General features: G+C 40.2%; 1 protein-coding gene across 3 annotated transcripts in view; it reads left to right on the top strand.

Moving 5' to 3' along the window:
• The first annotated feature begins 40 nt into the window (after positions 1-40).
• The window catches only part of LOC129209155 (uncharacterized protein C3orf20-like), a 68,078-nt gene continuing 45,018 nt past the window's right edge, over positions 41-23,100 (top strand). For all 3 annotated transcript variants that reach the window (XM_054833253.1, XM_054833159.1, XM_054833351.1), the window contains exons 1-9: positions 41-315; positions 5,272-5,337; positions 5,432-5,523; positions 6,860-7,443; positions 7,956-8,036; positions 9,749-9,824; positions 16,658-16,778; positions 18,545-18,676; positions 21,819-21,972. In XM_054833253.1, coding sequence (XP_054689228.1) covers positions 310-315; positions 5,272-5,337; positions 5,432-5,523; positions 6,860-7,443; positions 7,956-8,036; positions 9,749-9,824; positions 16,658-16,778; positions 18,545-18,676; positions 21,819-21,972 — 1,312 coding nt within the window. In that variant the 5' untranslated portion in view covers positions 41-309. The remainder of the gene's footprint in view (positions 316-5,271; positions 5,338-5,431; positions 5,524-6,859; positions 7,444-7,955; positions 8,037-9,748; positions 9,825-16,657; positions 16,779-18,544; positions 18,677-21,818; positions 21,973-23,100) is intronic.

Genomic DNA, 23,100 nt, shown 5'->3' with positions numbered 1-23,100 from the left:
CAGGCGCGCACCGGCGGCCTGTGAGGGGATGGGGGGGTCAAACCGCCGTACCGGCCTGCCTGCGGCTGTCCCGCCGTCTGTCCATGGGTCCGGTCGCCTGCCTGGCCCCCGGCTGCCAGCGTGGCTGTGCTGCGGCCCGGCAGCCCCGCTGTCCCCCGCAGGCTGTCCCCGGGTCACCGGCCCGCGGTGTGGGGCACCGCTGGGTGCTGACGCCATCGTTGTTGTCAACCTCTGTCCTCTGCCTGGTCATCTCGTGCTTCCTATTTGTAGTCCCCACTGACACGCAGAGCTGTGACAAGATGACATTCTATGTGTGTAAGTGTTTTTTAGAGGGAGTGTGTGCCCTTGAGTTTGAAAGGCCTTTTCTGCTCTCGTGCCTTTTCCAGCCGGCTGGAATCAGAGGAGTCCAAACTGCTTGGATGCCCCAAAACACTTGTAACGTAATTGGGTTTTGGTTTGGAGAGGGTCAGTGGAATAAGATGACAAGCTGGTAGCCATCGCAAAGGAAGGTTTCAGAAATGCTGGCTGAGGGCCAACAGCAGAGGATTATTCTGTCTTCATTAGCAAGTATCTTCTTGGGGAAGTAGAATAAAAAATAGACAACCTTGCTAAAACAAAGCAGTCCTTTCCCAGTAGGAACAGCTGCCACGAAAGGTTTTATAGCATTTAGGGTTGTGAATATTTTACAACTCAAGACCACTGAGTAAATTAAGTCACATGAGAGAGAGAGAACTTGTACAGAAGAAAAATAATTTAAGAAGAAAAAAACTTGTTCCAAGTCTCATGGAGCAAAAAAGGGAAGATTCTAATATGTGGTAAAGGGCACTTCCTTGTCCCCTTTCCACCACCACCTATAAAGCCTAGGAGAAATACCTGTATTATCAGCATTCGTTAATGGTTCATTAAATCAGCATAATTCTTAAAATTTCTATACTGAGCTTATACTTGTCACATGTTTTCTACTAGTATAGCCATGCTGGCTAAAAATACTATTTTTTTCTTCCTTACTGGTATATTTTAACAACTGTTGCCTTAGATGTTTTTATAGTATATAGTATAATGTGGTTTATAACTTTGAAAGGTTATAAATGGGTCTTATCCTGCATAACTGTGTTTTAAAATGCTTCTGCAGCCAAGTCTTTGCTTGGGAAAACTGGTAATGCCTTGTACCTCATTGAGGCCCAAATTCTGCCCCCTCAGCCCTGCTGAGGCTGGCTGCTCGCTTCCATTTCCCCCCTGTGGCTCAGACCCAGGGGCACTCACTCCCTCACTCCTGGCCTGCTGCAATTCTCAGCAAGCACAAGGCTTCAAAAGGCTAAGCTGATGTCTAGAACTGAACAAACTCCATCCTGGTCTGTGCAGGTGTCACAGCTGCGTGTTCTTCAGTGCTTTTGCTTGTAAGAGCACTCGAACATGCAGACATCCAGCTGTGCCTTTCATGGGTCCGGGTTGAGTGACGGGAAGCTGGCTTCCCTGGGCTTAAGGCATGTTCAGAGCAGTGAGACATGCCCCACCAGTTGGGAACTGCTGTGGTACCACTTGTTCGCCATTTAAACCATTTTGTTATATGTCCATGTCAATTCATATAACTGGACCGCCTCCAGGAGGGTCCTATTACTGTGGTTAAAGCAGAATAAACCTTGCACGATAGAGCAGGTGAGCCATTTAATGCTCTGCTCCTATTTTCCTGCTGTTCTGTTGCCCCTACTCCAGTCAGAATTGACACTGTTTGAGGCCGATGGGGAGAGCCATGGAGGAACAGCTCTTTCTCATACTGAGAAATGATGACACAAAAAAGCATGTGCGCTTATGTTGCCTAGAACACTTTTTGTTTATTGCTTTCTATTCTAGGTTCCTCTATAGGTAGAAGAGGAATCTACAGACCTAAGGTTTGGGGTTTTTTTGTGGTTGGCAGCAGGAGGAGGGGGGACGTTAGGGGTCAAATTCCCTGAATGCTCCATTTTAGGTCATCTTAGATCTTCCTGTTGTACATTTATTGTAGCTGGGCACTATAATGGTCTCAAGAGATCCTATAGCAGTGTTTCTACTTTTGTGTTTGATTTTAATTAATTAGTCTCTCATATACCAGACTGTTCTTACCCCTCATAATATCCCCTTTGGTGCCTTTGACCGCTTGAAAAAGAGAGCTACCAGCTTGTGCTCCTGATAATTCGCTCCAGTATGTGCCAAAACAGACAAGTTGCCAGACCATGGATTTTGTTGACTCTAGAACTGAAGCCACAGGTAAAGGAGGCCATAAAGCCTACAGAAGCCCAGAGAATACAGAAAGAGAGGTATTGACCAGAGATAGATAAAGGAAAAATAAGGCAGGTAAGAATACATCTTGTGCAGGGGCTGCAAACATGAGATCCAGAAGTAAGGACATCAGAGGAAAAGGAACAAGTAGAACAAATATTTCTGTGATCAGCTGAATTAATGAAGCCAGTTTTCCCAGAGGCTTGTTTCTTTCCTCCCCAGAATGACTCCAGCATCATTCATGATCACTGAGGTACCCCAATGAAGAGATGCCTTGTGCTTTAGTACTACGTGTGCAGTTGGCCAGCTGACTGGTGCCACCAACAGAGTTTGGCCTGTCTTTTTTTTTTTGGTGGGGACACTTCCTTGGGCCTCTGTCATCTATCCAGCTGCTGATTTTCTTGAAGTGTGTCCAGGTGTCATTATCTTTGGGTGTGTTATTCTGCCAAATCTGCCTGAAACTGGACATTTGCGTAAACCTTTTTTCCTTAAAAAGTCTACAGTTTGAGGTGATGTTACTGGACCCAGGAGCACTCTAGAAGCTGTGTTCGTTAGGCTTGCAGAGAAGAGGGCATGTTGGAAGGAGCAAAGTTAAGCACCTTCCAGGTTACACTGCTTCTAGCACTGTACTCTATATGAGAGTACAGATAGCCAACAGGATAATAGCATGATAACCAACGTGCAAAAATAGGAATGCTGAATGAAAAAAATTGTGAAGTGGGAGTAAGAAGCTGGACCGACTGCATTAACAAAGCAAACATTAACATGAACAGACTGACAACTGGACTCCACGTTCCCCACCTGGCTGCTTTTAAGAGGATCTGGTCTCTTAGAAGCAGAGGGAGTGAGCCACACCTTGTAGCATGCCCTTACCAGCTCAGATTTTTTTGTCCTCCTCCTGTTATTGCCAGTCAGCTGTTCCTAGCATTTAATAGACATTATATTAATGAATGCTACATTTTTCAATTTCATACTATACTAGGCAGCATGATAACAAGACAACATTGGGCAGGCCTTAGGCCAGAAGAGACGTGAATACCATTTTTAGGTGGAGAAAGATACTGGGGTTTTTTGTTTTCTCACAGTGGCTATTCCTTTTTCTTAACCGGCCTCCCAAAGGCAGTGGCTGGGGAGTTAAGGGTTGAATGCAGTCCAAAACGTAGTAACTAAGCAGCAGGACTTGAAACCCTTTCCTCAAAGACAACACAGAGACGCACCTCTTCTTTTTCTTCCAAGGAGGCAGCTCCCATTGCACCATTTTCCTAGCAAAAAAAGTTACGATCTTCAGGAAAAGGCTTCTTTCAGGGTATGTTATGTTTTCTTTTGTATTTTCTTTTCAAGCTGTATGTAAGTGTCAAGAAATGGCATGGAATGGAGTGGGGGTGCTGTCTCTGACAGCTGCAGTTTAATCCTGGAAAGAGGGGAAGGAAGGACAACTAGGGTGTAAGTGGCCTATATCAGTCCCAAGAAGAGTTGAACAGAGGGATGTTACATTTGTTTCTGTTTATATTTCTGGGACTGATGCCATTATTTATGTGTTTATGACCCTTTAATACTCTTTTTCCTAGCTTAGGGCCAAAACTCACAGTCCTTACTCAGCTCTAAAAATCCACTGAAGACAATGGGACAATTTTTATTGACTAAAGGTGTAATATCAAGTCTAAAGACTGGATGTAGACAAAAAAAAATGTTTCTTGCATAAGAGCAAATATGTCTTATGAACTCTAGCAGGGAAGATATTCCTCCTCACCAATTGCTGAGGACAGAGGACACTTGTACTTCCTCAGCCATCACCCATAGCATTTATGATGGGAATGACCGCTGTCACCAAATAGTGTCTTCCTTAGCATTGGCAAGATAAAGGGCTGCCTTAATTCTGAAACCACTCCTTCTCTAAGATGGTACCTATAACCTAGATGAATTAGCTAAATCAAAGTGAATAGTGACAAAAGCAGCCAAAGAATTCACATTTAACACTGTTCACTGTGGACTTCTTTCCACATTCCTTGATGATTTCTTTTTCTTTTTACCAGACAACATACAGCCTGTCAGCCATAATCCAAACATCCTGGCTTGCATCAGCTAGTGTCACAACTGCAACATCCTTTGGAGGACAGATTTTCAAAGGATGCAAGGAGTGCTTCTAAAAAGAAACAAATTTAATCTGTCTTACTGCTGACAGTCACCTTGAGAAGCACAGACTGCTGTTTGTGCACTCAGACTGGGACAAAGCAAATGCTTTTCAGTTTGCATAAATAGATGCATGCTGTGAAATACAAAAATAAGTCAGTTTATTGCCTCCTCTGGAGCTCATTTTTAAAATTGCTTTTAAGCAACAAGATTCACATGAACAAAACAATTCATTCTCTGGACCAGTGCTTCAAAAAGACTCCTGATATTTCTCTGATAAGGAGCTATCACATTAGGCATGTATGCAGATATGTGTGTTAGGATGTGCTACAGTGAGTGTCTCCCTGACAGCAGATCTCTCTGCCTGTGTGCAGACTTGGTAGGGGATGGAAGGCTGCACAGAATCAAGGGTCCCCACACTGGTATCTTTCAAATAAATGTTTTATATTTATGATAGAGTCATAAAAACGCTTTTTTAATGAAAGCATATTTATAGACGTACTCACTGAGTGATAACTGCGGGTGCAAGCAGTGGTCTTTTTCAGGTAACAAACTAAGACATTGCCTATCCTCAGAAATAATTTTAGGTCATATCTCATGAAAACACTATTTTAGAGTAGTATGAACCTAAATTATAAAAAAAACTGATATTTTGATCTTCAGTTTTGCAATCAATTTCATATAATTTAATCCACTGATGCATTAATGTATTCCCATTCATACAGTGGTGGTTCCTATATTATTTGAAGCAGATTTTCAAGACCTCACACAGAAAGTAATTCCTCAGCTTCACTGTTAGTGTAAAAAAACATAAACAGTTTCTTTCTCACAGTGTGCTAACATAAGTATTTTCCTCTGGGGCGCTCCACCCCTTCTTCATTCTAGGGAGTAATGGAACCAATGTTTACAGCTGCAGCGCTGGAGGCAGGACCTGTGTATTTCTTTGACCAGGTACTTTCTTTTATACCCAGGATATTTTTTTTACTTCCCTCTTCCCCTTCACACTTCCTCCAGTCTTACATTGGAAACATTCATTTTGTTGTAGATGAAAACTAGAATGAAAGAGAGGGGCAAGAAGATACCAGAAGAACTGTCCTCATATTTCACTACAGATCTTCCCCCTGGCTTTACTCCCAGGTAATAGTGTGACGCTGGTAGTGGTGGGAACAAAGAAGTTTCTTTCAACTAGTTTCTCAAGGAAACCACAAAAAGGTAGATGTGGCCAAGACAGAAGGGGAGAGATGGGGGAGGCACATGACCAGAACTGGCACCCTGCCATGCAATGTGAGCAGTGGGAGACAAGTGGGAAGGTGACGGTGTCTGCCTAACTCTAACTCCTTCAGGTGTGGTACCTAATGTTCATTTCTGCTGTCAACATTTCATGAGTTTAACATATTTGACATACAAACCTTGAGCAGTTAGTTAAGGAATGGCCTTGTCCTACTGTTTTGGCATGGACTGAACAACAGCACATTGCCAGGTGCAGAGCTCTGTGGCTTTCATGAAGTTCATGTCTGCTGACTAATGTACTGGGAGCCAGTGTTCACAGTATTCCTCTGAGGTGTGACTCCGCTGGATAACTGGGTTTTAAATTCAGGTTTCATCACACTTGCTTTAAACTGATATTTTTGTTCCAAGGACAAACCTTGTTTTGCCTAACTTGCCTGTGAATTTCAGAAATTTACTCCAGGTTGTTTCAGTCTATGAACACATTTGTGTGCACTCAACTTAAAGAATGTAAGAAGCTACCATTGAAGCTGGAGGGGGTAACCACGTGGTTACAGCTAAGCTTGTGTGGGTATAGAGGCTTGAGGCCCAAGATGTTTTCAGTAAACTTTCTTTGTATTTTAGATTTTAAAACTCCTAAAACTTGTTCATAAATTTTCCACATTGGGAGTCCTCTAATTAAACTGTTATATTTTAAAATAAAGATGGTCCTCTGATAACCATGGAAGGTTAGAGTTCCCAAACTGAAAAACAAAACAAAAAAAAGCCCAACACAAAAGAGTGTATATAGAATCAGCAGCTACTGGAGAAGACTTCATTAGACACTCAAAGTTTCATTACGTCTAAAAGTCCTTTGCATGTCACATCTAAGAAAGCAAAGTTTTGGATTTATGTGATTACTATTTTACTGAGGCAAGAGAAAATAATTTTACATAGGAGAGAAGAAATCAATGAGCATGTTACATTACATTACATTGCACTTCAGTGGGCATAGTCCAAAGCATACACTGTCAGCGCAGAGACTCCCTGGTTTGGCAGTGGCTGTGCTAAATCTCCTCTGGGGTATTTCTGAGCCTAATCTAGGAGTGTCTTCCTTGGGAGGAAATGTGGCTCAGTCTCAACTGTGAAAGGGAGCACTGCCAGCCTGTCCACATGTGTTTCAGGCAGCAAAGCTAACAGGTCTCTTTCCTGTGTTCTTTAACTTTACTGCTCTCACTTAATGATACAGCTTTTTTTTTCTCCTCAGCCCAGATGAAGGCAGGAATGCCATCTGTACAGGCGAGCATACAGAAAGGCATGAAGATGTTTTCTTAAACAATGACACAACAAGAAAAGAAAAATATCCAGTTTTGCAACAAGTGTCTTGTCATTCCCTGTGTAAAACCACTACGGAGGACACAAACCCAGAGATCTCCCAAACATCTTTGATCCCACAGGCAGATGAGGCCTCACCACTGAACATGTTGAATAAGTCTGAGGCTGCCAACATGTTACAGGAACTTGGAGAGAAGTTGCAGCTCCTTGCTAGCTATAAGACTGGCTTCCTTCAGGGACTTGTGAATGTGCTAGCCTGTAGCTGGAGAGAACTCACTGAGGGGGTTGATTACCGTAAATGGCACCAGAAGTCATTAGCATACAAAAGTGTGAGATCCAGGAGAAGCCAAGCCTCAGAGGAGGTTAAGAGTGGTTCTCCAGGGTCCAAATGTACAGAGCGTGAAATCACTGCCATCAGAAAAGAACAAAACAAGGACAGCTTTGCTCTACCAGCCTGCACTACAAAGGCAAAAAGAAAACCTGAAACAGCATCAAACATGCCTGCAGGAAGTAAAGGTAAGGTTGTTCTGTGTAAATGTGCTGTGTTGTAACGTTTGGCTGGAAAAGGGAAAAAAGCACTTTCTGTTAAGACTACACTCTCTGTTGGCTGGGTAGGCTCCACTTTATTGCTGGTTATCCTGCAGTTCTCTGCAAAGCATTGTTTTAGGACATGATGAAATAGCTTTGCAGCTGAAGCAAGAGCTACAAACACTTAGAAGAACAAAGCCGGTGAAACTGGGCAATGTTTCAAACCATTTATCAAAGCATTTTTAGTCTCCTCTTTCAAGGTGAGTGACAGAGTCATAACATATTGCGCCAGTAAAAATCATTTGCATCCAGAGCATTTCATTCAGCAAGTGTCAGTAATCTTCAGTGTAGAACCATAGGTTGGGGTCAAGCCTGTTCCAGCTCTCCAGGTGCCTCTGCAGTCTTCCTCTTTAAAAGAAAAGAATAATCTTTATGTTTTTGAAAGCTGACTCGACCTTGCATGTATGATCATAAGCATTGCACTCTGCTTTCTTGTCTAGCTCCTGTTCTGCAAAATGATGCTGGCCAGTCACTTGTCACAATCAGCTTCTCACTCTCATCCAACATTTGTGAGGAAAGAGGTAAGAGTAGCAGGCAGCTCAGCTGAATGGCTGGTGCTTAGCAGGGGTGGTTAGAATTATGCAGTACCTGGGCAGCTGTTCTGAATGCCTGAATTAACTAAAGTATGGATTAGCATGAGAAGGGAGTAATTGTTAAGCAATAACCCTCCCTGCTTTTTGCATACAATCTGTTTTTAAATACCCAGTCCTTCTCTGATTGATCATCTGCCAACAAGGTTTTCTACATAGCAACTGCAGGTCCACTACTCTTTGCTAGCAGAATATGCTTTGGGATATTATTTTAAGCCTGTCCCTACTGGAAACCATCTGACCACATATATTTGACTTAATAACTTTTGCTTTGAATGGGAGTATTAATGGACTAACTGAAAAGATTTTCATAAGGCATTATACCAGTTCTGCCTAAGACGTGGACAAATTTGATGATCTGAAGGGAAGGACTGCTTACTCTGCACCTCTTGTTGGACTTCTTTAAGAACATTGCCATGTGAAAAAAAAAGGAAAAAAGCATTTGTGCATTTTCTTCCTAATCCTGGCCATGAAGTTGGTCATGTGCCACCAGGACTGCAGAACTGAAATTCCTTGGCTGATGAAGGTTAAAAGTGCTGCAGAGACACCCAGCATTCTAGCATGGAGGATTAGCTCCATAAACAAATATATGGGCAGTGAAGGGAATTATACCCTCTTCTGTTGTTTTCTGAAAATGTGGCATCCAGTTTCTTCTGGTTTTAACAAAGCAACAGCACTTCTGAAATGCTTTGCTGTAGACTTGCATGCTCTTGGTGTCTCTGAGCTATTATGTTTGCAAGAGTATTGATTCCACCTTTAGCTCTTGTGCTCACAGGCAGCCTCTTTATTCTTCTGTCTCAGTGATTTCAAGATCATGCACACTTCCCTTCAGCACTCCACCAGTGGATCTGCCAGTGCACTATATAGTCAGGCAGCTGTTGGAGGTTTCTTCATCACAGATGAACATCAAAAGGGTCAAGACAATCAGCTTTCCCTAAACCATCCTTACCCTTTCCTATTTCATGGGAGCTCCCGTTTGCTTGGTCTGTCATCACAGTGAGAATGGTTGAGAATCTCCAGAAGTTAAGGAACTTCTTGCTCCACACCTCCACAGGCCTTCTGAAATCATCCACAAATGCTGCAAATGTGAACTAAGTAAAATATACCTGCCATAGTGCGGCTGCAACCACAGATGTCTTACAGAAATGCATAGTAAAAGAACTCTCTGCCCCTGCTGCTCAAAGTGATGCATGATTTAATTTTCCAACTACTTCTCCAGACTGCTGCTGAGAATAATTAAAGAGTCTACATTACCTGCATTCTTTTTCAGCAGTGATCCTCGGCTGTAAACCAATCAAACAGTGACTGTGACTGAGGTGGGAAGTTAAGGTCGTTCGTATGAAGGTCTAGCCTGGAATTTATCTGAATAATCCATTTTTTCTGGATGACTATCTTCTTCATAGACATAATTTTCTATTTTTCAATTCCAGGCGCATACAACACACATTCCCTCTTTCTTCCATTGTATTCTCAAGGCAAAGAATCTGTTTAATCTGTTTAAGAAGAAATTCCCAAAGCTTCAGCACTTTGTATTCATATGAATGAACCTTACTTTCTATTGACAGATGCCATAGAGCAGAACTGACGTTAACATCAGTCTTTACTTATGCAGCTAATTGTAATCTCTCATTCTGTTTCTCTAGGTTGGATTTTCCAACTTTCTGACTCAAATTCTGACGATATTCACCAGAAGCTGCCTTATGTCCGGACATCAAAGAGGTTAGAACAAATTAAAACACAAATGTAATAAACTGAAGTTTTTACTTCCATAAGCAAAGTTAGAATAAATGGCAATGTTTTCATGATGTAGAATACAGATTATGGGAGACCACTTAACCAAACCAACAGTCTAGTCTGGAGAGCATTATTGCTTTGAAAACTAGAGTTCTGCTTAACATTTCACTATTCATGAAAGAGAAACATATACTTTTGTTTTAGCTACTGGTAATGGAAAGTAAGAATTATCTCAACAGAGACATTTTCAGGTATTAGTGGTGAGACAATATTTTCTGATTATGATTAATCTGCAGATAAACTTTCCAATAGTTGTGAAAAACTGTTTGAATATCTTTTGCAAAAGAAACCGTGGTCCATGAAAACCATTTTGCATATTGATAATTTGCTGTGATCTGTAGCCTGTTGCCTTGCCAGGGCAAGGCCTGAAAAGAAGATTGCCATAGCATATCATGGCCAGAATCAGGCCTTTAGACTTCTTCATGCTGCTTATACTTAAGCCTTCTATTTTTATATAGCATGAGGTAGCCTTAACCCCTGGACACTCCCTATAGAGAACTGGCAATGTGTTTAAAATATATGGTAGCTTCCAAATACATCAGCCATTCTCTGAGTACCAACTATAGTGCTCAAATAGTATCAAAGGATGGAGGAGGTGTCAGAAATAGTTAAGATTTACCCTGCCTGATCAATTCTCTGAGGAGGAAGTGCTGGAACTTATAAAGTAGGCTAAGTTTAAATGAAAAAAATCTTTGCTGATAACTAATTATAAGCATTAATTACTTACAAGAACAGTTATTAAAGTTAACCTGTATAATTTTGTAGCTACAGCACAGTTGCTGAATTTCAGCTGTACATATCCTGCTATTTAACTGACAGTTCCTGTACACTGCCAAATATATAAACATATTCAGATTTAATAAAATCAGCATTGTATCTTAGGTGAAAAATCATCATTCCTAATAATAGATTTAGCAGCTAGTGGCTGTATAAAATCAAGCAGTTTTCGGTGTTTAAGAGTGTATATGCTACCATGTGTTGTATACTGTACAAGATAGTACACTAGCATATTATTCATCGTGGAATGGGTTATTACCACAGCTTTATTCCTTGGGGAACTGAGTAGCCCGAAGTCCAAAAGAATTGATGCTGCAGCAAAAAACTCGTCTGTTTTTGTTGTTTATTGTTTGCAAACACATTATATAGCTATTGTATGTCTGCCTCCAATGGCTATATAATGTGTTCACAAAGCCAAGAGAAAGAAAAGCAACAAAAAAGCTTAATATTTGAGGATTATACTGGAAACATCATATTTTCTGATTATTTCAATGGATACTGTTGTCTTCCCACCCATGAGACATATTGTGTCTCCCTACAAGCAAGGTGTTCCCTTTCACAGGACCTGAGCATGTTTGCAGGATTTGCAAACCCTGTTGGCTCATCAAGTGGGAAGTAAAATGCTGTTCCTCATATTGCAGTACCCTGATGCTGTCACCAAATTCCTGTGTCAATGCCATGAGAGTTGGCTTAGTGTTCTTGAATATTTATGCTTAGCCTGGTCAGCAAAAAGTTTATACAGAGCAATATTTTAGGCAAAATTGAAACAGCAAGAAATATTGGCTTAAAGACAAAAATATTCCTTTGATTTCTAACAGCTAATGTTTTACATAATTAGCTTTCCTCAAAATTGACCAGCTTTTGTGCTCATTTTTTTCTTTAATGCTATTGTGATGACCTGCACATTTTTATGACTGCGTGAAGACTAACAGATAAATGTATGGATGCATGTGCTCATGTATACACATGTAGAACAGAACGTCTAATTGAAAAGGAGGTCAGCCAAAGGCCGGCAGGACCAAATAGCTGTCTCCTAGGTTTGAGTTAATTTAGCCAGCCTCAAACTCTCTGTGCTTCTTTCTTATGATCGATCATGGGACTGAAGTAGATATAAATTTGGCTGTTTGATAATGAAATTTTTAAATATTTAAGTATTGTTCTTTCTCAGAAGGATGAAGTAAGCAATAGTAATGAAGAGTAGCACAATAGATATATGGAGTACAGGATGGTGAAGGTGAAGAAAAAAAAATCAAGCATACAGACTTTCAACAGGGATAATGTTGGCTGTTCCTCACAATCAAAGGATCTCTGCTATGTACGTGTAGAGGGTTGGTGCAGTCAGTTCTAGTGCCAGCTTAACCACAGCTGACTTACGTGATCTTGGGCAACTTACTTGACCCCTTTCTATCTGAAAGTAATGTGTTAAATAATATTTATCACCAATATTTACAAAGTTCGTCAGGATTTTCATGTGAAAAACAGTTTAGAAGAATGCAAAATCATATTGTTAGCTGTAGAGGGGTCCTAATGAGAGGTTATTAATGGAACAAAACAGAAATCTGCCACATCAGGCTGATATTGCTTGGGGAGGGAATTGGGCAATCAGCAGGTTCTGCATGAAGTAGGAAGGAGGAGAAAAACAAACATTTGGGCACATTTTACTCATATTGTAGCTGAAGATACAAACCTAGTGACTTGCTAAGATAATTGTAAGTGCAGAATAGCTGAGACTTTAAACCAGAAATTTTCACTGTCACTCACGCTGGCCATGCTGATCAGTAAGAAGTCTGAACCTCCATACTCTTCTGCAACTCATGGGCTGAGTCCATTGACAAAGCACTGAAATGTCTGTAACAAATTCAACAGGTGATGGGGCTGTTCGCTGACATTTGTGAGGCTGTCTGAATTCCTAGCTAAATTAGTAACCTTGATCATTTCTATCTTAGCTGAGAAACTCACAAATCGAAGTATGTTTTCTGCTTAGGTCAAACATCATTCTAAATTAATGGAAGTCTTGCCTGAAGATTCTGCTTAGCAAGAGCTAATCAGAGGTATAATTTTTTTCCTCCCTCAGAGAAGAACAAACATCCAAGCTGAGAGAAGTGGGATTTGACAAACCAATTATTCTCCGGCATTATGGTGATCACACAGAAGGAACTTTCTCCAAGACATGGAAGGTTCAGACTGGCATGACTGTCACACCAGAGCTTACATACGGCAAACCTGAGATCCCACGAGCTGAGAAAGCAGCACAGAGAAGACTGCATTACAGGCTGAACGATGGCTCATCTTTCATTTAATATCCTTTCCCTTTACACAGCACATGTGAATTCTAGCAAGAGTGTGAGAGGTAGAGGGAGGACTTCTGCAGGGGGAAGACTCAGAATTAATGTGTGGCTGAACAGCTTCTAAGACTGAGCTATGTGAAAAAGAACAAGACATCATTCTTTTGTTTGTTTCTTATCAGACTGTATTTATGTGGTGCCAGAGCTATAGCCAGGTAGTCAGATTATAACAACAAATCCTAGTATGTGTCAGGTGAGTGGACATGCCTCAGAAAGAAATTTTCCATAATGAAAAATGCAGTTACAAATTAATGGCATCAAACTGCAATACATTTAGAGTATAACCTTGTCTTGAACAAAGATCACTGTATCAGTTATGGTCATCAAGCTGGATTAGGAACAGTCTGCTCTGTCACAGCGAAAACCACCAAAGATACTGTGCTTCATAAATATATTTCTGATTCATATGTTGCTCCTGCAAAGGTCACTTTTGGCCTGTACCAGCCATGTTAGCTTAGTCAGCTGGGTGGATTTTGTACTGAGACCTCTGCCCATCCTCCATCTCTCCCAGCCCACTTGTTCAAGGAAGTACGTGACTGGGTTAGTAGCTTCACTTACCTGTATGGATCTGGACCCAGGATATAGAGCTGATAGAGAGGGTTACTCCCCATGTTCTCTGCAGGGGCATGTAACAGAAGCCATGAAACTGGAGAACGATAACAAGTTAACCCCTTGACTCTCATTTTAGCTATCCTTCTGAGTACCTTGCTGTTTGCCAAAGCTGCTGCAATCTCCCATGTGGGGGTTTCTATACCAACATATTTAGCCCTTCTCCAGATCACTCTATAGTTGGAACTTTCACCCCTTTTGGACATGGCAGCATCTGCCTTCCTGGCAGGTGAGTAGATGCACTATGAGCATTTGCTTGATGCTGCAAATCGGAGCAGAGAAGCTATACAAGGATGTGAACAATGTTCAAAACCATCATGGGCATGAGAAAAGTGATATGTTGTGCAACACAATTTTTTTTTCTGCAGCTTAGAGTCATATCTTAGTTGGGTGTCTAACAATGGGTTGGGTTTATTTAGGTTCACTGTTTTTCATCTGCCCTCTTCACTCAAAAAAGTAAAGCCAGGCACAGTATTTGGTGACCAAACTTTTCTTCAGACAGACTGCTTGTCCATGGAGAGTTTGGCATTGGAGGAGATTGACATCTACATGTGTGGGAAGATGAAAAACAACACTTCCATCTTGCTTGCAGGTCACCTGGAGGTGAAGGAACCTGGAGGTGCAGGAACCTGTCCTCTTTACAAGTCCCCTCTAGGAGTCAAATGCCACCATTTTTTCAAGCAGCCCATAAGCACTATGTTATCTAAATTGCTAAGCTAGACAGAAACCACTTTGAAGATTGAATTTCCCATTTGTGAAACCAACACTGTGAGGACAGGATGCACTTTGGCTTACTAGAAAATTTATGCATACAAAGCAGACAGCAGGCAATTGGGAACCAACCTTCTGGCTGCCTTGAATGCATGATGTCAGCTGCAGATGGATGTTCCACACAGACACCCTCTTGTCCCCTCCACCCCTGCCACTTCTTAGTGCCTCACAATGTAGTGCATTTTACAGGTCGTAAAAAGAGCCGATCAAATGCTACTTATTCTATGTGTTGTTCAATTATCATTATGATTTTCTGTATTAAAAATAATTGGCATAACTTTATGGAGACCTAATCTGGAATAATTTACACACAACAAAGAACTTGGTTCTTAAAGAACCTTTGTGCCTGGCCACCATCAAATATTTGCAGAGTTGTTTGGTCCCTGCCTCTGTTTATAAGTGTCTGAGCAACTTCTCTAAGTCTCTTCCAGCTCCTTTTTCTATGGTCTGTTTTTAATAAGGATGGAAATTAAGACTATAATTGTCTTCACTAGATCTTAGTTAGATGCATGTTTTAAGAAAAGTCCTTTAAAAGTATGTTTTACTCATGGTTTTAAATTTTCATCTTGATTCTATTTCTTTTGCTAGGTTTCATTTATTCTCCCAGGTTTGTGTTACACCATCTTGTTAAAACAGTTGGAAGGATTTGTTTGGATACTTATCCTGTACAGCTTTCTTCCTTTTGTGGGAGGGTCCCCTATCTAAAGGGGCATAGATCGGTCTGTTATTAAAAACCTTTCTAACAAAAGCTGCAGGATAAACACTGATATTCTTAATATCCTCTGTGTCGATTGCAAATGCAGTTGTAAAGAGCAGATCCCCACTTGTGGAAAGCATACAGACAGGTGATTTCCTCTGAAGTTTCAGGCCCACCAGAGTGTGTAAAGTGAACATCAATAGTTCTCTTTTGGATAATGTTAGTATCTGTTTATATGTCTCTGTGTAGTTCTCTGCACCTCTACATGATATGAACAAAGATTATCGTTGATTCCTACTTACAGCACAGTCTTTTCCTTGGTTTTCCTCTTTTATGCCCCTTTAGTGACTTTGTACTCAAGTACTAGTGACTAGTACTCAAGACATCTGGCATCAAAATTTCATACTCTGCATAAAATGAGGGATGCATTAACTTGCAGCTGCCTTCATTTTTAAAGAGTCAAGTTCATTGGCTTACCATCCTGAATGAGCTCTTGGGATTGGAGGAATATGTTTTATTCAAGCTATGCAGAGAAGGATTGTTCTGCTCTTGTATAAAAGGACTTTAAAAGGAGTTAAATGCCCTCATAGCTAGTGGGAGGAGCTGGCCCTCCTTTATTAAAAAAAAAAAAAAAAGTCTAGGAGTCCAAAATATTAAAAAAACCCCTTTTTAAACAATTCTCAATTAGGATATGAAATCAAATTGAGCAAATTTACCTACACTGGCCAACCTTACATTATGGAAAAGCAAGCAAAAGTACATAGAAAATATAAAGCATTAAATCTCAGGATTCCTGGTCCTTCTTGCTTTGTCCTTGTTAATATGTATGTATCTATTTTTCAAAACCCAGTGGAAACTCAAGAAAAACATATTTTTTATTAAAGATTTGGTTGCTGTATTCAGTTAGGTTGTGAGAAAAAACAGGAAATCCACAACTATCCCTGGTGCTTTAAACCCCCAAATTCTCCAATCCCCTGTGTCCAGGGAAGATGATCAACACACAGAATCCATTTAAAAAAACTTTGGTGATCTGAGGACCCTTTCTGTGTGTTTCAAAATTTATGTCTTTCTGCAGATCACCACGTGTTATTTGCTTACAGGTAGATAAAAGAAGCATCAGAATACATATTATTCTTAATAAATATTAAGGATAGAGACAGAAAAATGTTCCTGAAACTGTCAAATGAAGTCCCATCTACATGCCATTTTACCTTATTTGTTTCATCCTTTAAATTTACAATAGAATTTGAAGTGTTTTAGAACTCCTAGGAATGTACTAGTAAGTGGAAATAGCATTAAAATCACACCATTTGACACCAGTTTTCTTTTAATTTGAATTATTAAAACAAGAACCGAACCCAACTCTTGTCTGTATCACAGGGACAGTAATTTATACCTGCCTCACAGGCCTGTAGCATGAGAAAAGCTTGATGAAGGAGCGGATATGCAAAGTGACTTTTTAATTAAAGACTCACAGATCAAAGAAAGCTTCTTGGATTGCTTAGGCTTTACTGAGATACACCAGGAAAAACAGGTTTCATATTTCTGCTTGTTTACAGCAACACCGTAACAGTGATGTTTAATCAAGACGGAGGTCTGGTGACTAATAAAGATGAAGAAATGGTCAGAGAATGGAAATGGCCTGGGGATGGCAAGCTTGCCCAGCCAGTTATAGCACAGGTGATATTTATTGCTTTACTTTTCTTAGTGTTGTTCTTAGCTTTTTTTTTTTTTTATAATTTCACATCTTCTGGTCTCTGAGGTGTCTTAATTTGCAAGGAACATGATGCTTTTCTTTCTTCTTTTACACATTGTTTACAAAGAATGGCTCCCCCAACAGCCTCTACGTGAGTGGGTACCTTAGCCTCTGTTTTACTTGTGTGGCATCTTAGTGAGAAGAAGGAGAAGCAAATTGGTTGGAACTGTGGTAATTCAGGATTTCAGTAGAGCTGAGGCACATCCTCCCTGCTGGAAACATCTTGGAAGCGTCTTTTCTGAGCTTGGGAATATGCACAAGCCATTCCTCATGTTCAGTAGCAGGCAGTTGTTTGCCTTATTTCAGCTCTGATCCAATTTCAACTGAAGTCCATGAAAAGTCTCCCACTGCTTTGTAGTTACCAGAGCGGGGCCTAGCATGTTGCAAAAATACCAAAAACAAAGGTAAAATATTTGTGACCCAAGTCAGTAAGCGTGCCTTCAGGCATGGAGTTTGTAAACACACCCATTATTTACAGGAGTTGGATCAGGTGATTTTTCTATTCTTTGCTACCTAATATAGAGCTACTGGCATCGTGCTTAGTATTTTGTACAAGGCATACATAAGGCCCTGATGGAATGACAGGTAGCCAAATCTGTGCCAGGTTTTCTTTACTTGGCTCCTACTACCAGGTTGGCAGCTGCCATGAAGCAGTAACTTCAAACAAATAGCAATAAAATTTTTACAGGTGTCATGACTATTTCATATAGGCAGATATTCTCATTTGGATCTGGAGTTTTTTCTGTAAACTTACTTTTGTTTATTCTATAAAATCTGGAAGAGTTTGAGACTTCGAAAATACCATGCTGTATCTGCAGTTTTGGTTTTTACAAAGACTGTAAAATTAAAGCAGATAATTATTGAAACAGTTTTGGTTATCAAATACAGGTTATAGAATGTTACAGATTATAGAATGTGATTTATGTGCTATATCAGATTAATTGGATGTTCTTTAAGGGCCATCTGAAAATGGAAATGAGTTTAGTAAAGCTGTTAGTTTTTGCAACATAGTATTTGAATGGGTAGGAGTGTCAGAGGCTGGAAAAGGCTGGTGCAAAGTGGTTTTGGATTAAATGGAAGTCATTCCAAGTCCTCTGCTTGCTCTCACCAGGGCTTTCTTCATAGTCTGTGTGCACAGACAATGCTAATGGCTTTAGTGACTATAATTTTAAGAAAGTACTTTGTATGTGTCAAAATGCTAATTCTTTACTGGGGACTAAACATTGTCCAAATCCCGCCTACGATCACCAACAACAGTACGTAAAGGGCAAGCAAGGACTCGAGCTTCCCGAGTCTGTCCATGTCTGACTCCACAGCCTCTGCCTCAGAAGCGTACATGCTTTCCTGAGCGGTTTGAGAGGTAGGAGAGTTTCTCAGGTCTTCCTGCTGTACAGCATCACCTTCCAAAACATGCACAGTGGCGGTACAGTTGCTTTGGGCAGGAGTTACCCAGACAAACGGCTGGGACCTGTCTCTGCCCACAGTTCTTATGCTACAACTTTGTAGGATCAAATGAGAGTGACAGCATTAAAACTTGTTTGTAGATTTAAGCCTGGAGAAATCGATCATTGCCTCCCCTATGACCAACTGTCTTGGATAACCCTTTGAGACTTCAGTCTGTCTCTTCCATCCAAACATAAATGTGAAAACTTCTTGGAGTTAGTACATCTTTTTTTTTTCGCTCTTTCAGGTTAATGAATACATCACAGTGAGGATTGCAGGGCGCTTTGCAATTAGCTTGGTCTACAAGTGGCAACAGGAAAGTGTGTGCTTGTCTTTGTCACCGCTGCAGGGTGCGGCTCTTCCACAGTTAGAAGAATTGGTATGTCATAACTGCTACAGTATTGCATTTTATGAAGGCCCTTTAAAAATATTATTTGCTCTGCAAACTCTGGAACTGATGAGGTTTCCCATAAAATACACTTCCCAAGTTTATTTCCTTTTAAGTGTGCTAAGTGCAATGCCACAGAGTGATCAAGTAAGAGCTTCTAGAGATTAAATATAAACTCCAGTGGATTTATGCCAATGTCTACCTACTATAGGTCTGGCCCAAAGTGACAGTTACTTCTATGTACTTAGGTTCCTATTTCTGCCTTTTTTTTTCTGACTGATTTCCTTAATTATTTAATGTATTCCCTGCTCACAGCTTTCGGTGATTGAGTCCTTACCACCCTACATCCAGTGTTTATAGGTGCAGCTAGAACACAGATGAAATGCCAGCAGAACAAGCTTTCCTATACAGAAGAATGGAGAATTTGAGCCTCTCTCAAAGTAGAACTAGGGAAGATGAAACACCATGAGAAATTCACTGAATACCTTTCCCTGGTGGAATTGGAAGGGTCACTGCTCTGAGGGACTACAAGAAAATAGGGAAAATTGGTATAGCAGGAAAAAGCTCATTCACACCCTTGAGTAGGTGTTTAGAATGTATGCAATTCTCACTTCAGACCTACTTCTTTACATACATAGCCTTCCTTGACACAGCACTAAGGTGGAGACTTTAAGAGGATTTGACTTTAAATAGCTAACATAGCAAATTCCACCTGGAAAAAATTACAGAAAATCTATGGCAGACAGCTAAGGTCTGAGTCAGAGAGAACCTGTGTCTTTACTTACCCTACTGGCATGGGGGTGTGTCAGTAAAAACTTATGAAGAAGGTATGACCAGAAGCTTTTATTGAGTAATTTTAGTTTGATTATGGGTCTCTACTCTTTAAGACTCCAGACTGACTCATTAAGAGATACCCCAGCAACACACACCCGGTGTATATAGTACTCTGCAATCTTATTGTCCTCCTTCCTCCAAGCAGATTTATGTCATTTTAAACACTACTGGCCCAAAAGAACCAAATATTTTGAAAGGTCAGGCTTTTTTGAAAATGGATATCAGAAGGTGGCATTTGTTCGCATCAGAATATCAGCTGTAGTTAGTGGCATTTTTAATACTTGTACCTGTTATTTCATTATAGATTATCTGACAACATCAAAAGTGGTCTAAATTTGAGGTAAATCAGCATTTGTATTTGTACTTTGCCCTTTGTTTCTTATTAATGAAAATTATCTTTCCTCTGAATTTTAAACAGTGCTTCTTACTTATAGTCAGCAAGAATCTCTTTCGTAATTAATCTTTTTCTCTTCCAAAAATAATGTCCACTTACAGCAATTAAAATAGCTCTGATTTTTGTTCAGTTGTCAGCAATCCAAATAATTAAAGACACTGCACAGTAAAACCTCATAAAACAACAAATATTTAAATGCCACACAATGAAAACTGAATCATCATAGCAGAAGTGATGAATATAGCAGAAGTGATGAATACTCTCTTTAAAGCCAATTAAGCATACTGGGTATTTATCTTTATTCACTGGGTAGATTCTTTATTCACTTGTCTGTATTCAAGTGATAGATTCTAAGAATAATATTCTTTTTGGAGTCTTTCGTGTCAGTCTATGCTCTCTATGAAGGTTCTTCACCCCAAGAACTCTCCTGCACTAGGCATGGTGATTGTTACAAGGAGTTAGACGGTAGACAACATAATCCATATTCTGCTGCTGGCTACACCTTTAGAAACCAGTTAATCCTTTCAACTCTTTCTGCCCTAAGTAAGCATAATCAGAGATCATTAAAACCAGATATATTGCCACTACCTGTCACTTAGTAGTTCCCTTGCATCTATATTTTCCACCAGCAGAAAATTATTTTCTTCAAAGCTGAGATAATTTGGACAAACTATTGGAAATTTAGAGGAGATCAGAATTCATTCTGAGGAAATTCTTGTCTCTCTAGCCCTCAAATATGCTAAGCCACAGAGACTTTGTATTCATTTCTCCTGGAAGGGCTAGGTTTGCAGGGCAAATCTGAAAGAGAAAGAGGAATATTTTCAGGTAGATTTAAATTAATAGTTGCACTGTGGCGTGGTAGAATCTGTAACGTTTTTAGAGAATACAGAATGTTGGCATACAAACTAAGATTTTGTTAAAAAGAAATAAAAACTAGTTACATTAACCTTCAGCGAGTAAGCTGACAAATTGCATGTAAAGAAGCAGATATTAGGTTGATTTTGATTTATGCAAGAAATTAACAAGACCAAAATCTGCACAGAATGAAAAAATACACTTCAGTCTTAACTGGAGAGAATCCTACAGCTCTGGAGAAGAGTGGGTTATCTGGTATCTACTCCAATTCAAAAGATTAGGGAAACAAAAATAAAACCACAGTAGTCCTGCCATAGCTACCTTCTGGCTGAAAAAAAAAAAAAGACCCTGAAGGGGCACAATATTAAAATGTTTCTTTTTAATTTAAGAGTATTTTATTTAAGGTATGAAGTAGAGATTCTGTGTGGAATTAATTTCATATTAATTTGAGGTTACATTATGTATATCTTTCAGAGGGGCCTAGCCGTCTTAGTTGTTAATTTTCATTTTCCATAGTTATCAAGGGCTTTTTCAAACATACGCTGATATATGACTTATTGTTTGTAAAATGTTATTGCATGTATCATGCTGTTACTACGTATGTTCAGAACAAATTAAAGGTAGACCATTTGTTTGGAATGCAAGCAGTCTAGATGCAGTGAAAAATCTAGCAGTTATATCTGCTTCATGCTTTTTTTTTTTTTTTTTTGCATAGCACAAAGCACTATCTTCTTTGGCCACTGGAGTTTTCATGAGCTCAGCCAAGCAGACAAATACTAACTCTGTCTGCTCTGCTTTTCAGTATTTATAGTTTGTTTCGTCCATGCTAGAAGAGGGCAGGACTTACTATCGCAACTGTTCTCCAGTGATGGTTGAGTTGGCTAAAAAAGTTTCTTTTAAAATTACACCTTGTTCTAGCAATAACTTGCACTCAGAAGGTGTTTGTATCTCGGAGGCATTTCATAGTGTTATGCCAGTGTCAACACCATTAAACACCAGATGGAATCATTAAGTTCTTTAATTTGTTTTTCCATTGTTATTTTTTTAAAGCCAAAGTTGACAGAGCTGTTGGTGAAAAATGAAGTTCCAGAGGCAACTTTAAGCCACATAAATGACATCAGTGCAGCCAGAGAACTGACGAATTTGCAGAAGAAGATCCGGAGCATTGTGGATGACTGGCTGCGGTATTATCGCACAGCCCTAGGTCAGGCACGGTCAGAAACCAGCTGGGGAAGTGGTTTTAGGAGCTTGTTTCTCTATCAATAGGTACCAGAGCAGACTAAATAGTCCTCTGAAAGTCAGCCCCAGACTGACCACCAGAGAATGCAGACACTGCTGGCTTGAATACTGAACTAGAAAGGAGGCCAATGGGTGACCTGTTACTCAAATTGTTGAGCAGATATTTGAGATACATAGTTCCGCTGAGGTCAGCAGATGTTTCTATGCTGAGTGTTTCCATACAGCATGGCATTAAAATTGCCAGGCAAATGCTGAAGAAGCCCACCCCACAACCGACAGCAGTGGAGCTGGGTCAGAGTGCCACCACATTCAAGCTCATCAGTCCTACAGGGACTGGGCCATTTAGCGCAGACACAGCAGCCTGTTCACACACTGTACGGTTCCCAGGGCCATGCCCTGTGTAGATCCTTGAGATACATTTGGGCTGAACAGACAGTGAATTCCAGTCCTGTACTGAGGAAACTGCTGGGCACAATGGGACAGGTAATGACCTCTGTGATTTCCTACTTCCCTGGTAGTGCAGCTTTTGATAGAATGAGACTGTGGAGATGGAGGAAGAAAGGTTTGGAAAAGAGGAGGAAAAAAAGGTGTGTAGTAACTACTAACCTTTTTTGAAGACTGTTGCTCTATATGCATTAGCTATAACATTTAAATGAACTATCTGATACTGTAATCCACTGTGAATTCATATAACTCCTGACAGTATGAAAGCCAGCCTGGGCAGAAGGCTAATATAAACTTGATTTCAGCCTTGAATGGAATGAAATTGATTTAGAGAGCTCATGCTGGTGCATTACATGGGAATCATTCTGTGAGTGCTTGATACATAAAAGCCTCCTTAATAATACAAACAAAAGCTATAAGAACATGCTCCAGTTTACTGCACATGGTTCAGTAAAATTGGCACTGCCTGAATTCTGTATCTTTGCTGATTAAATTAGTAAACTATTCATTCCATATATTGGAGACCTCTTATGGGCTCTTGTTCTTTTGGCAGGATTCATTTTCCCTCTTCTACCTTGTCAACATCATTGTCAACACTGATAATTTTTTCTTCTGGATTGTAATCTAGCCACCAGAAAAACCTGCCAAC

The sequence above is a fragment of the Grus americana genome, chromosome 1, assembly GCF_028858705.1.
Source record: "Grus americana isolate bGruAme1 chromosome 1, bGruAme1.mat, whole genome shotgun sequence".
In the NCBI taxonomy this organism is placed as follows: Eukaryota; Metazoa; Chordata; class Aves; order Gruiformes; family Gruidae; genus Grus; species Grus americana.
This window is presented reverse-complemented; position numbering and strand designations above follow the sequence as displayed.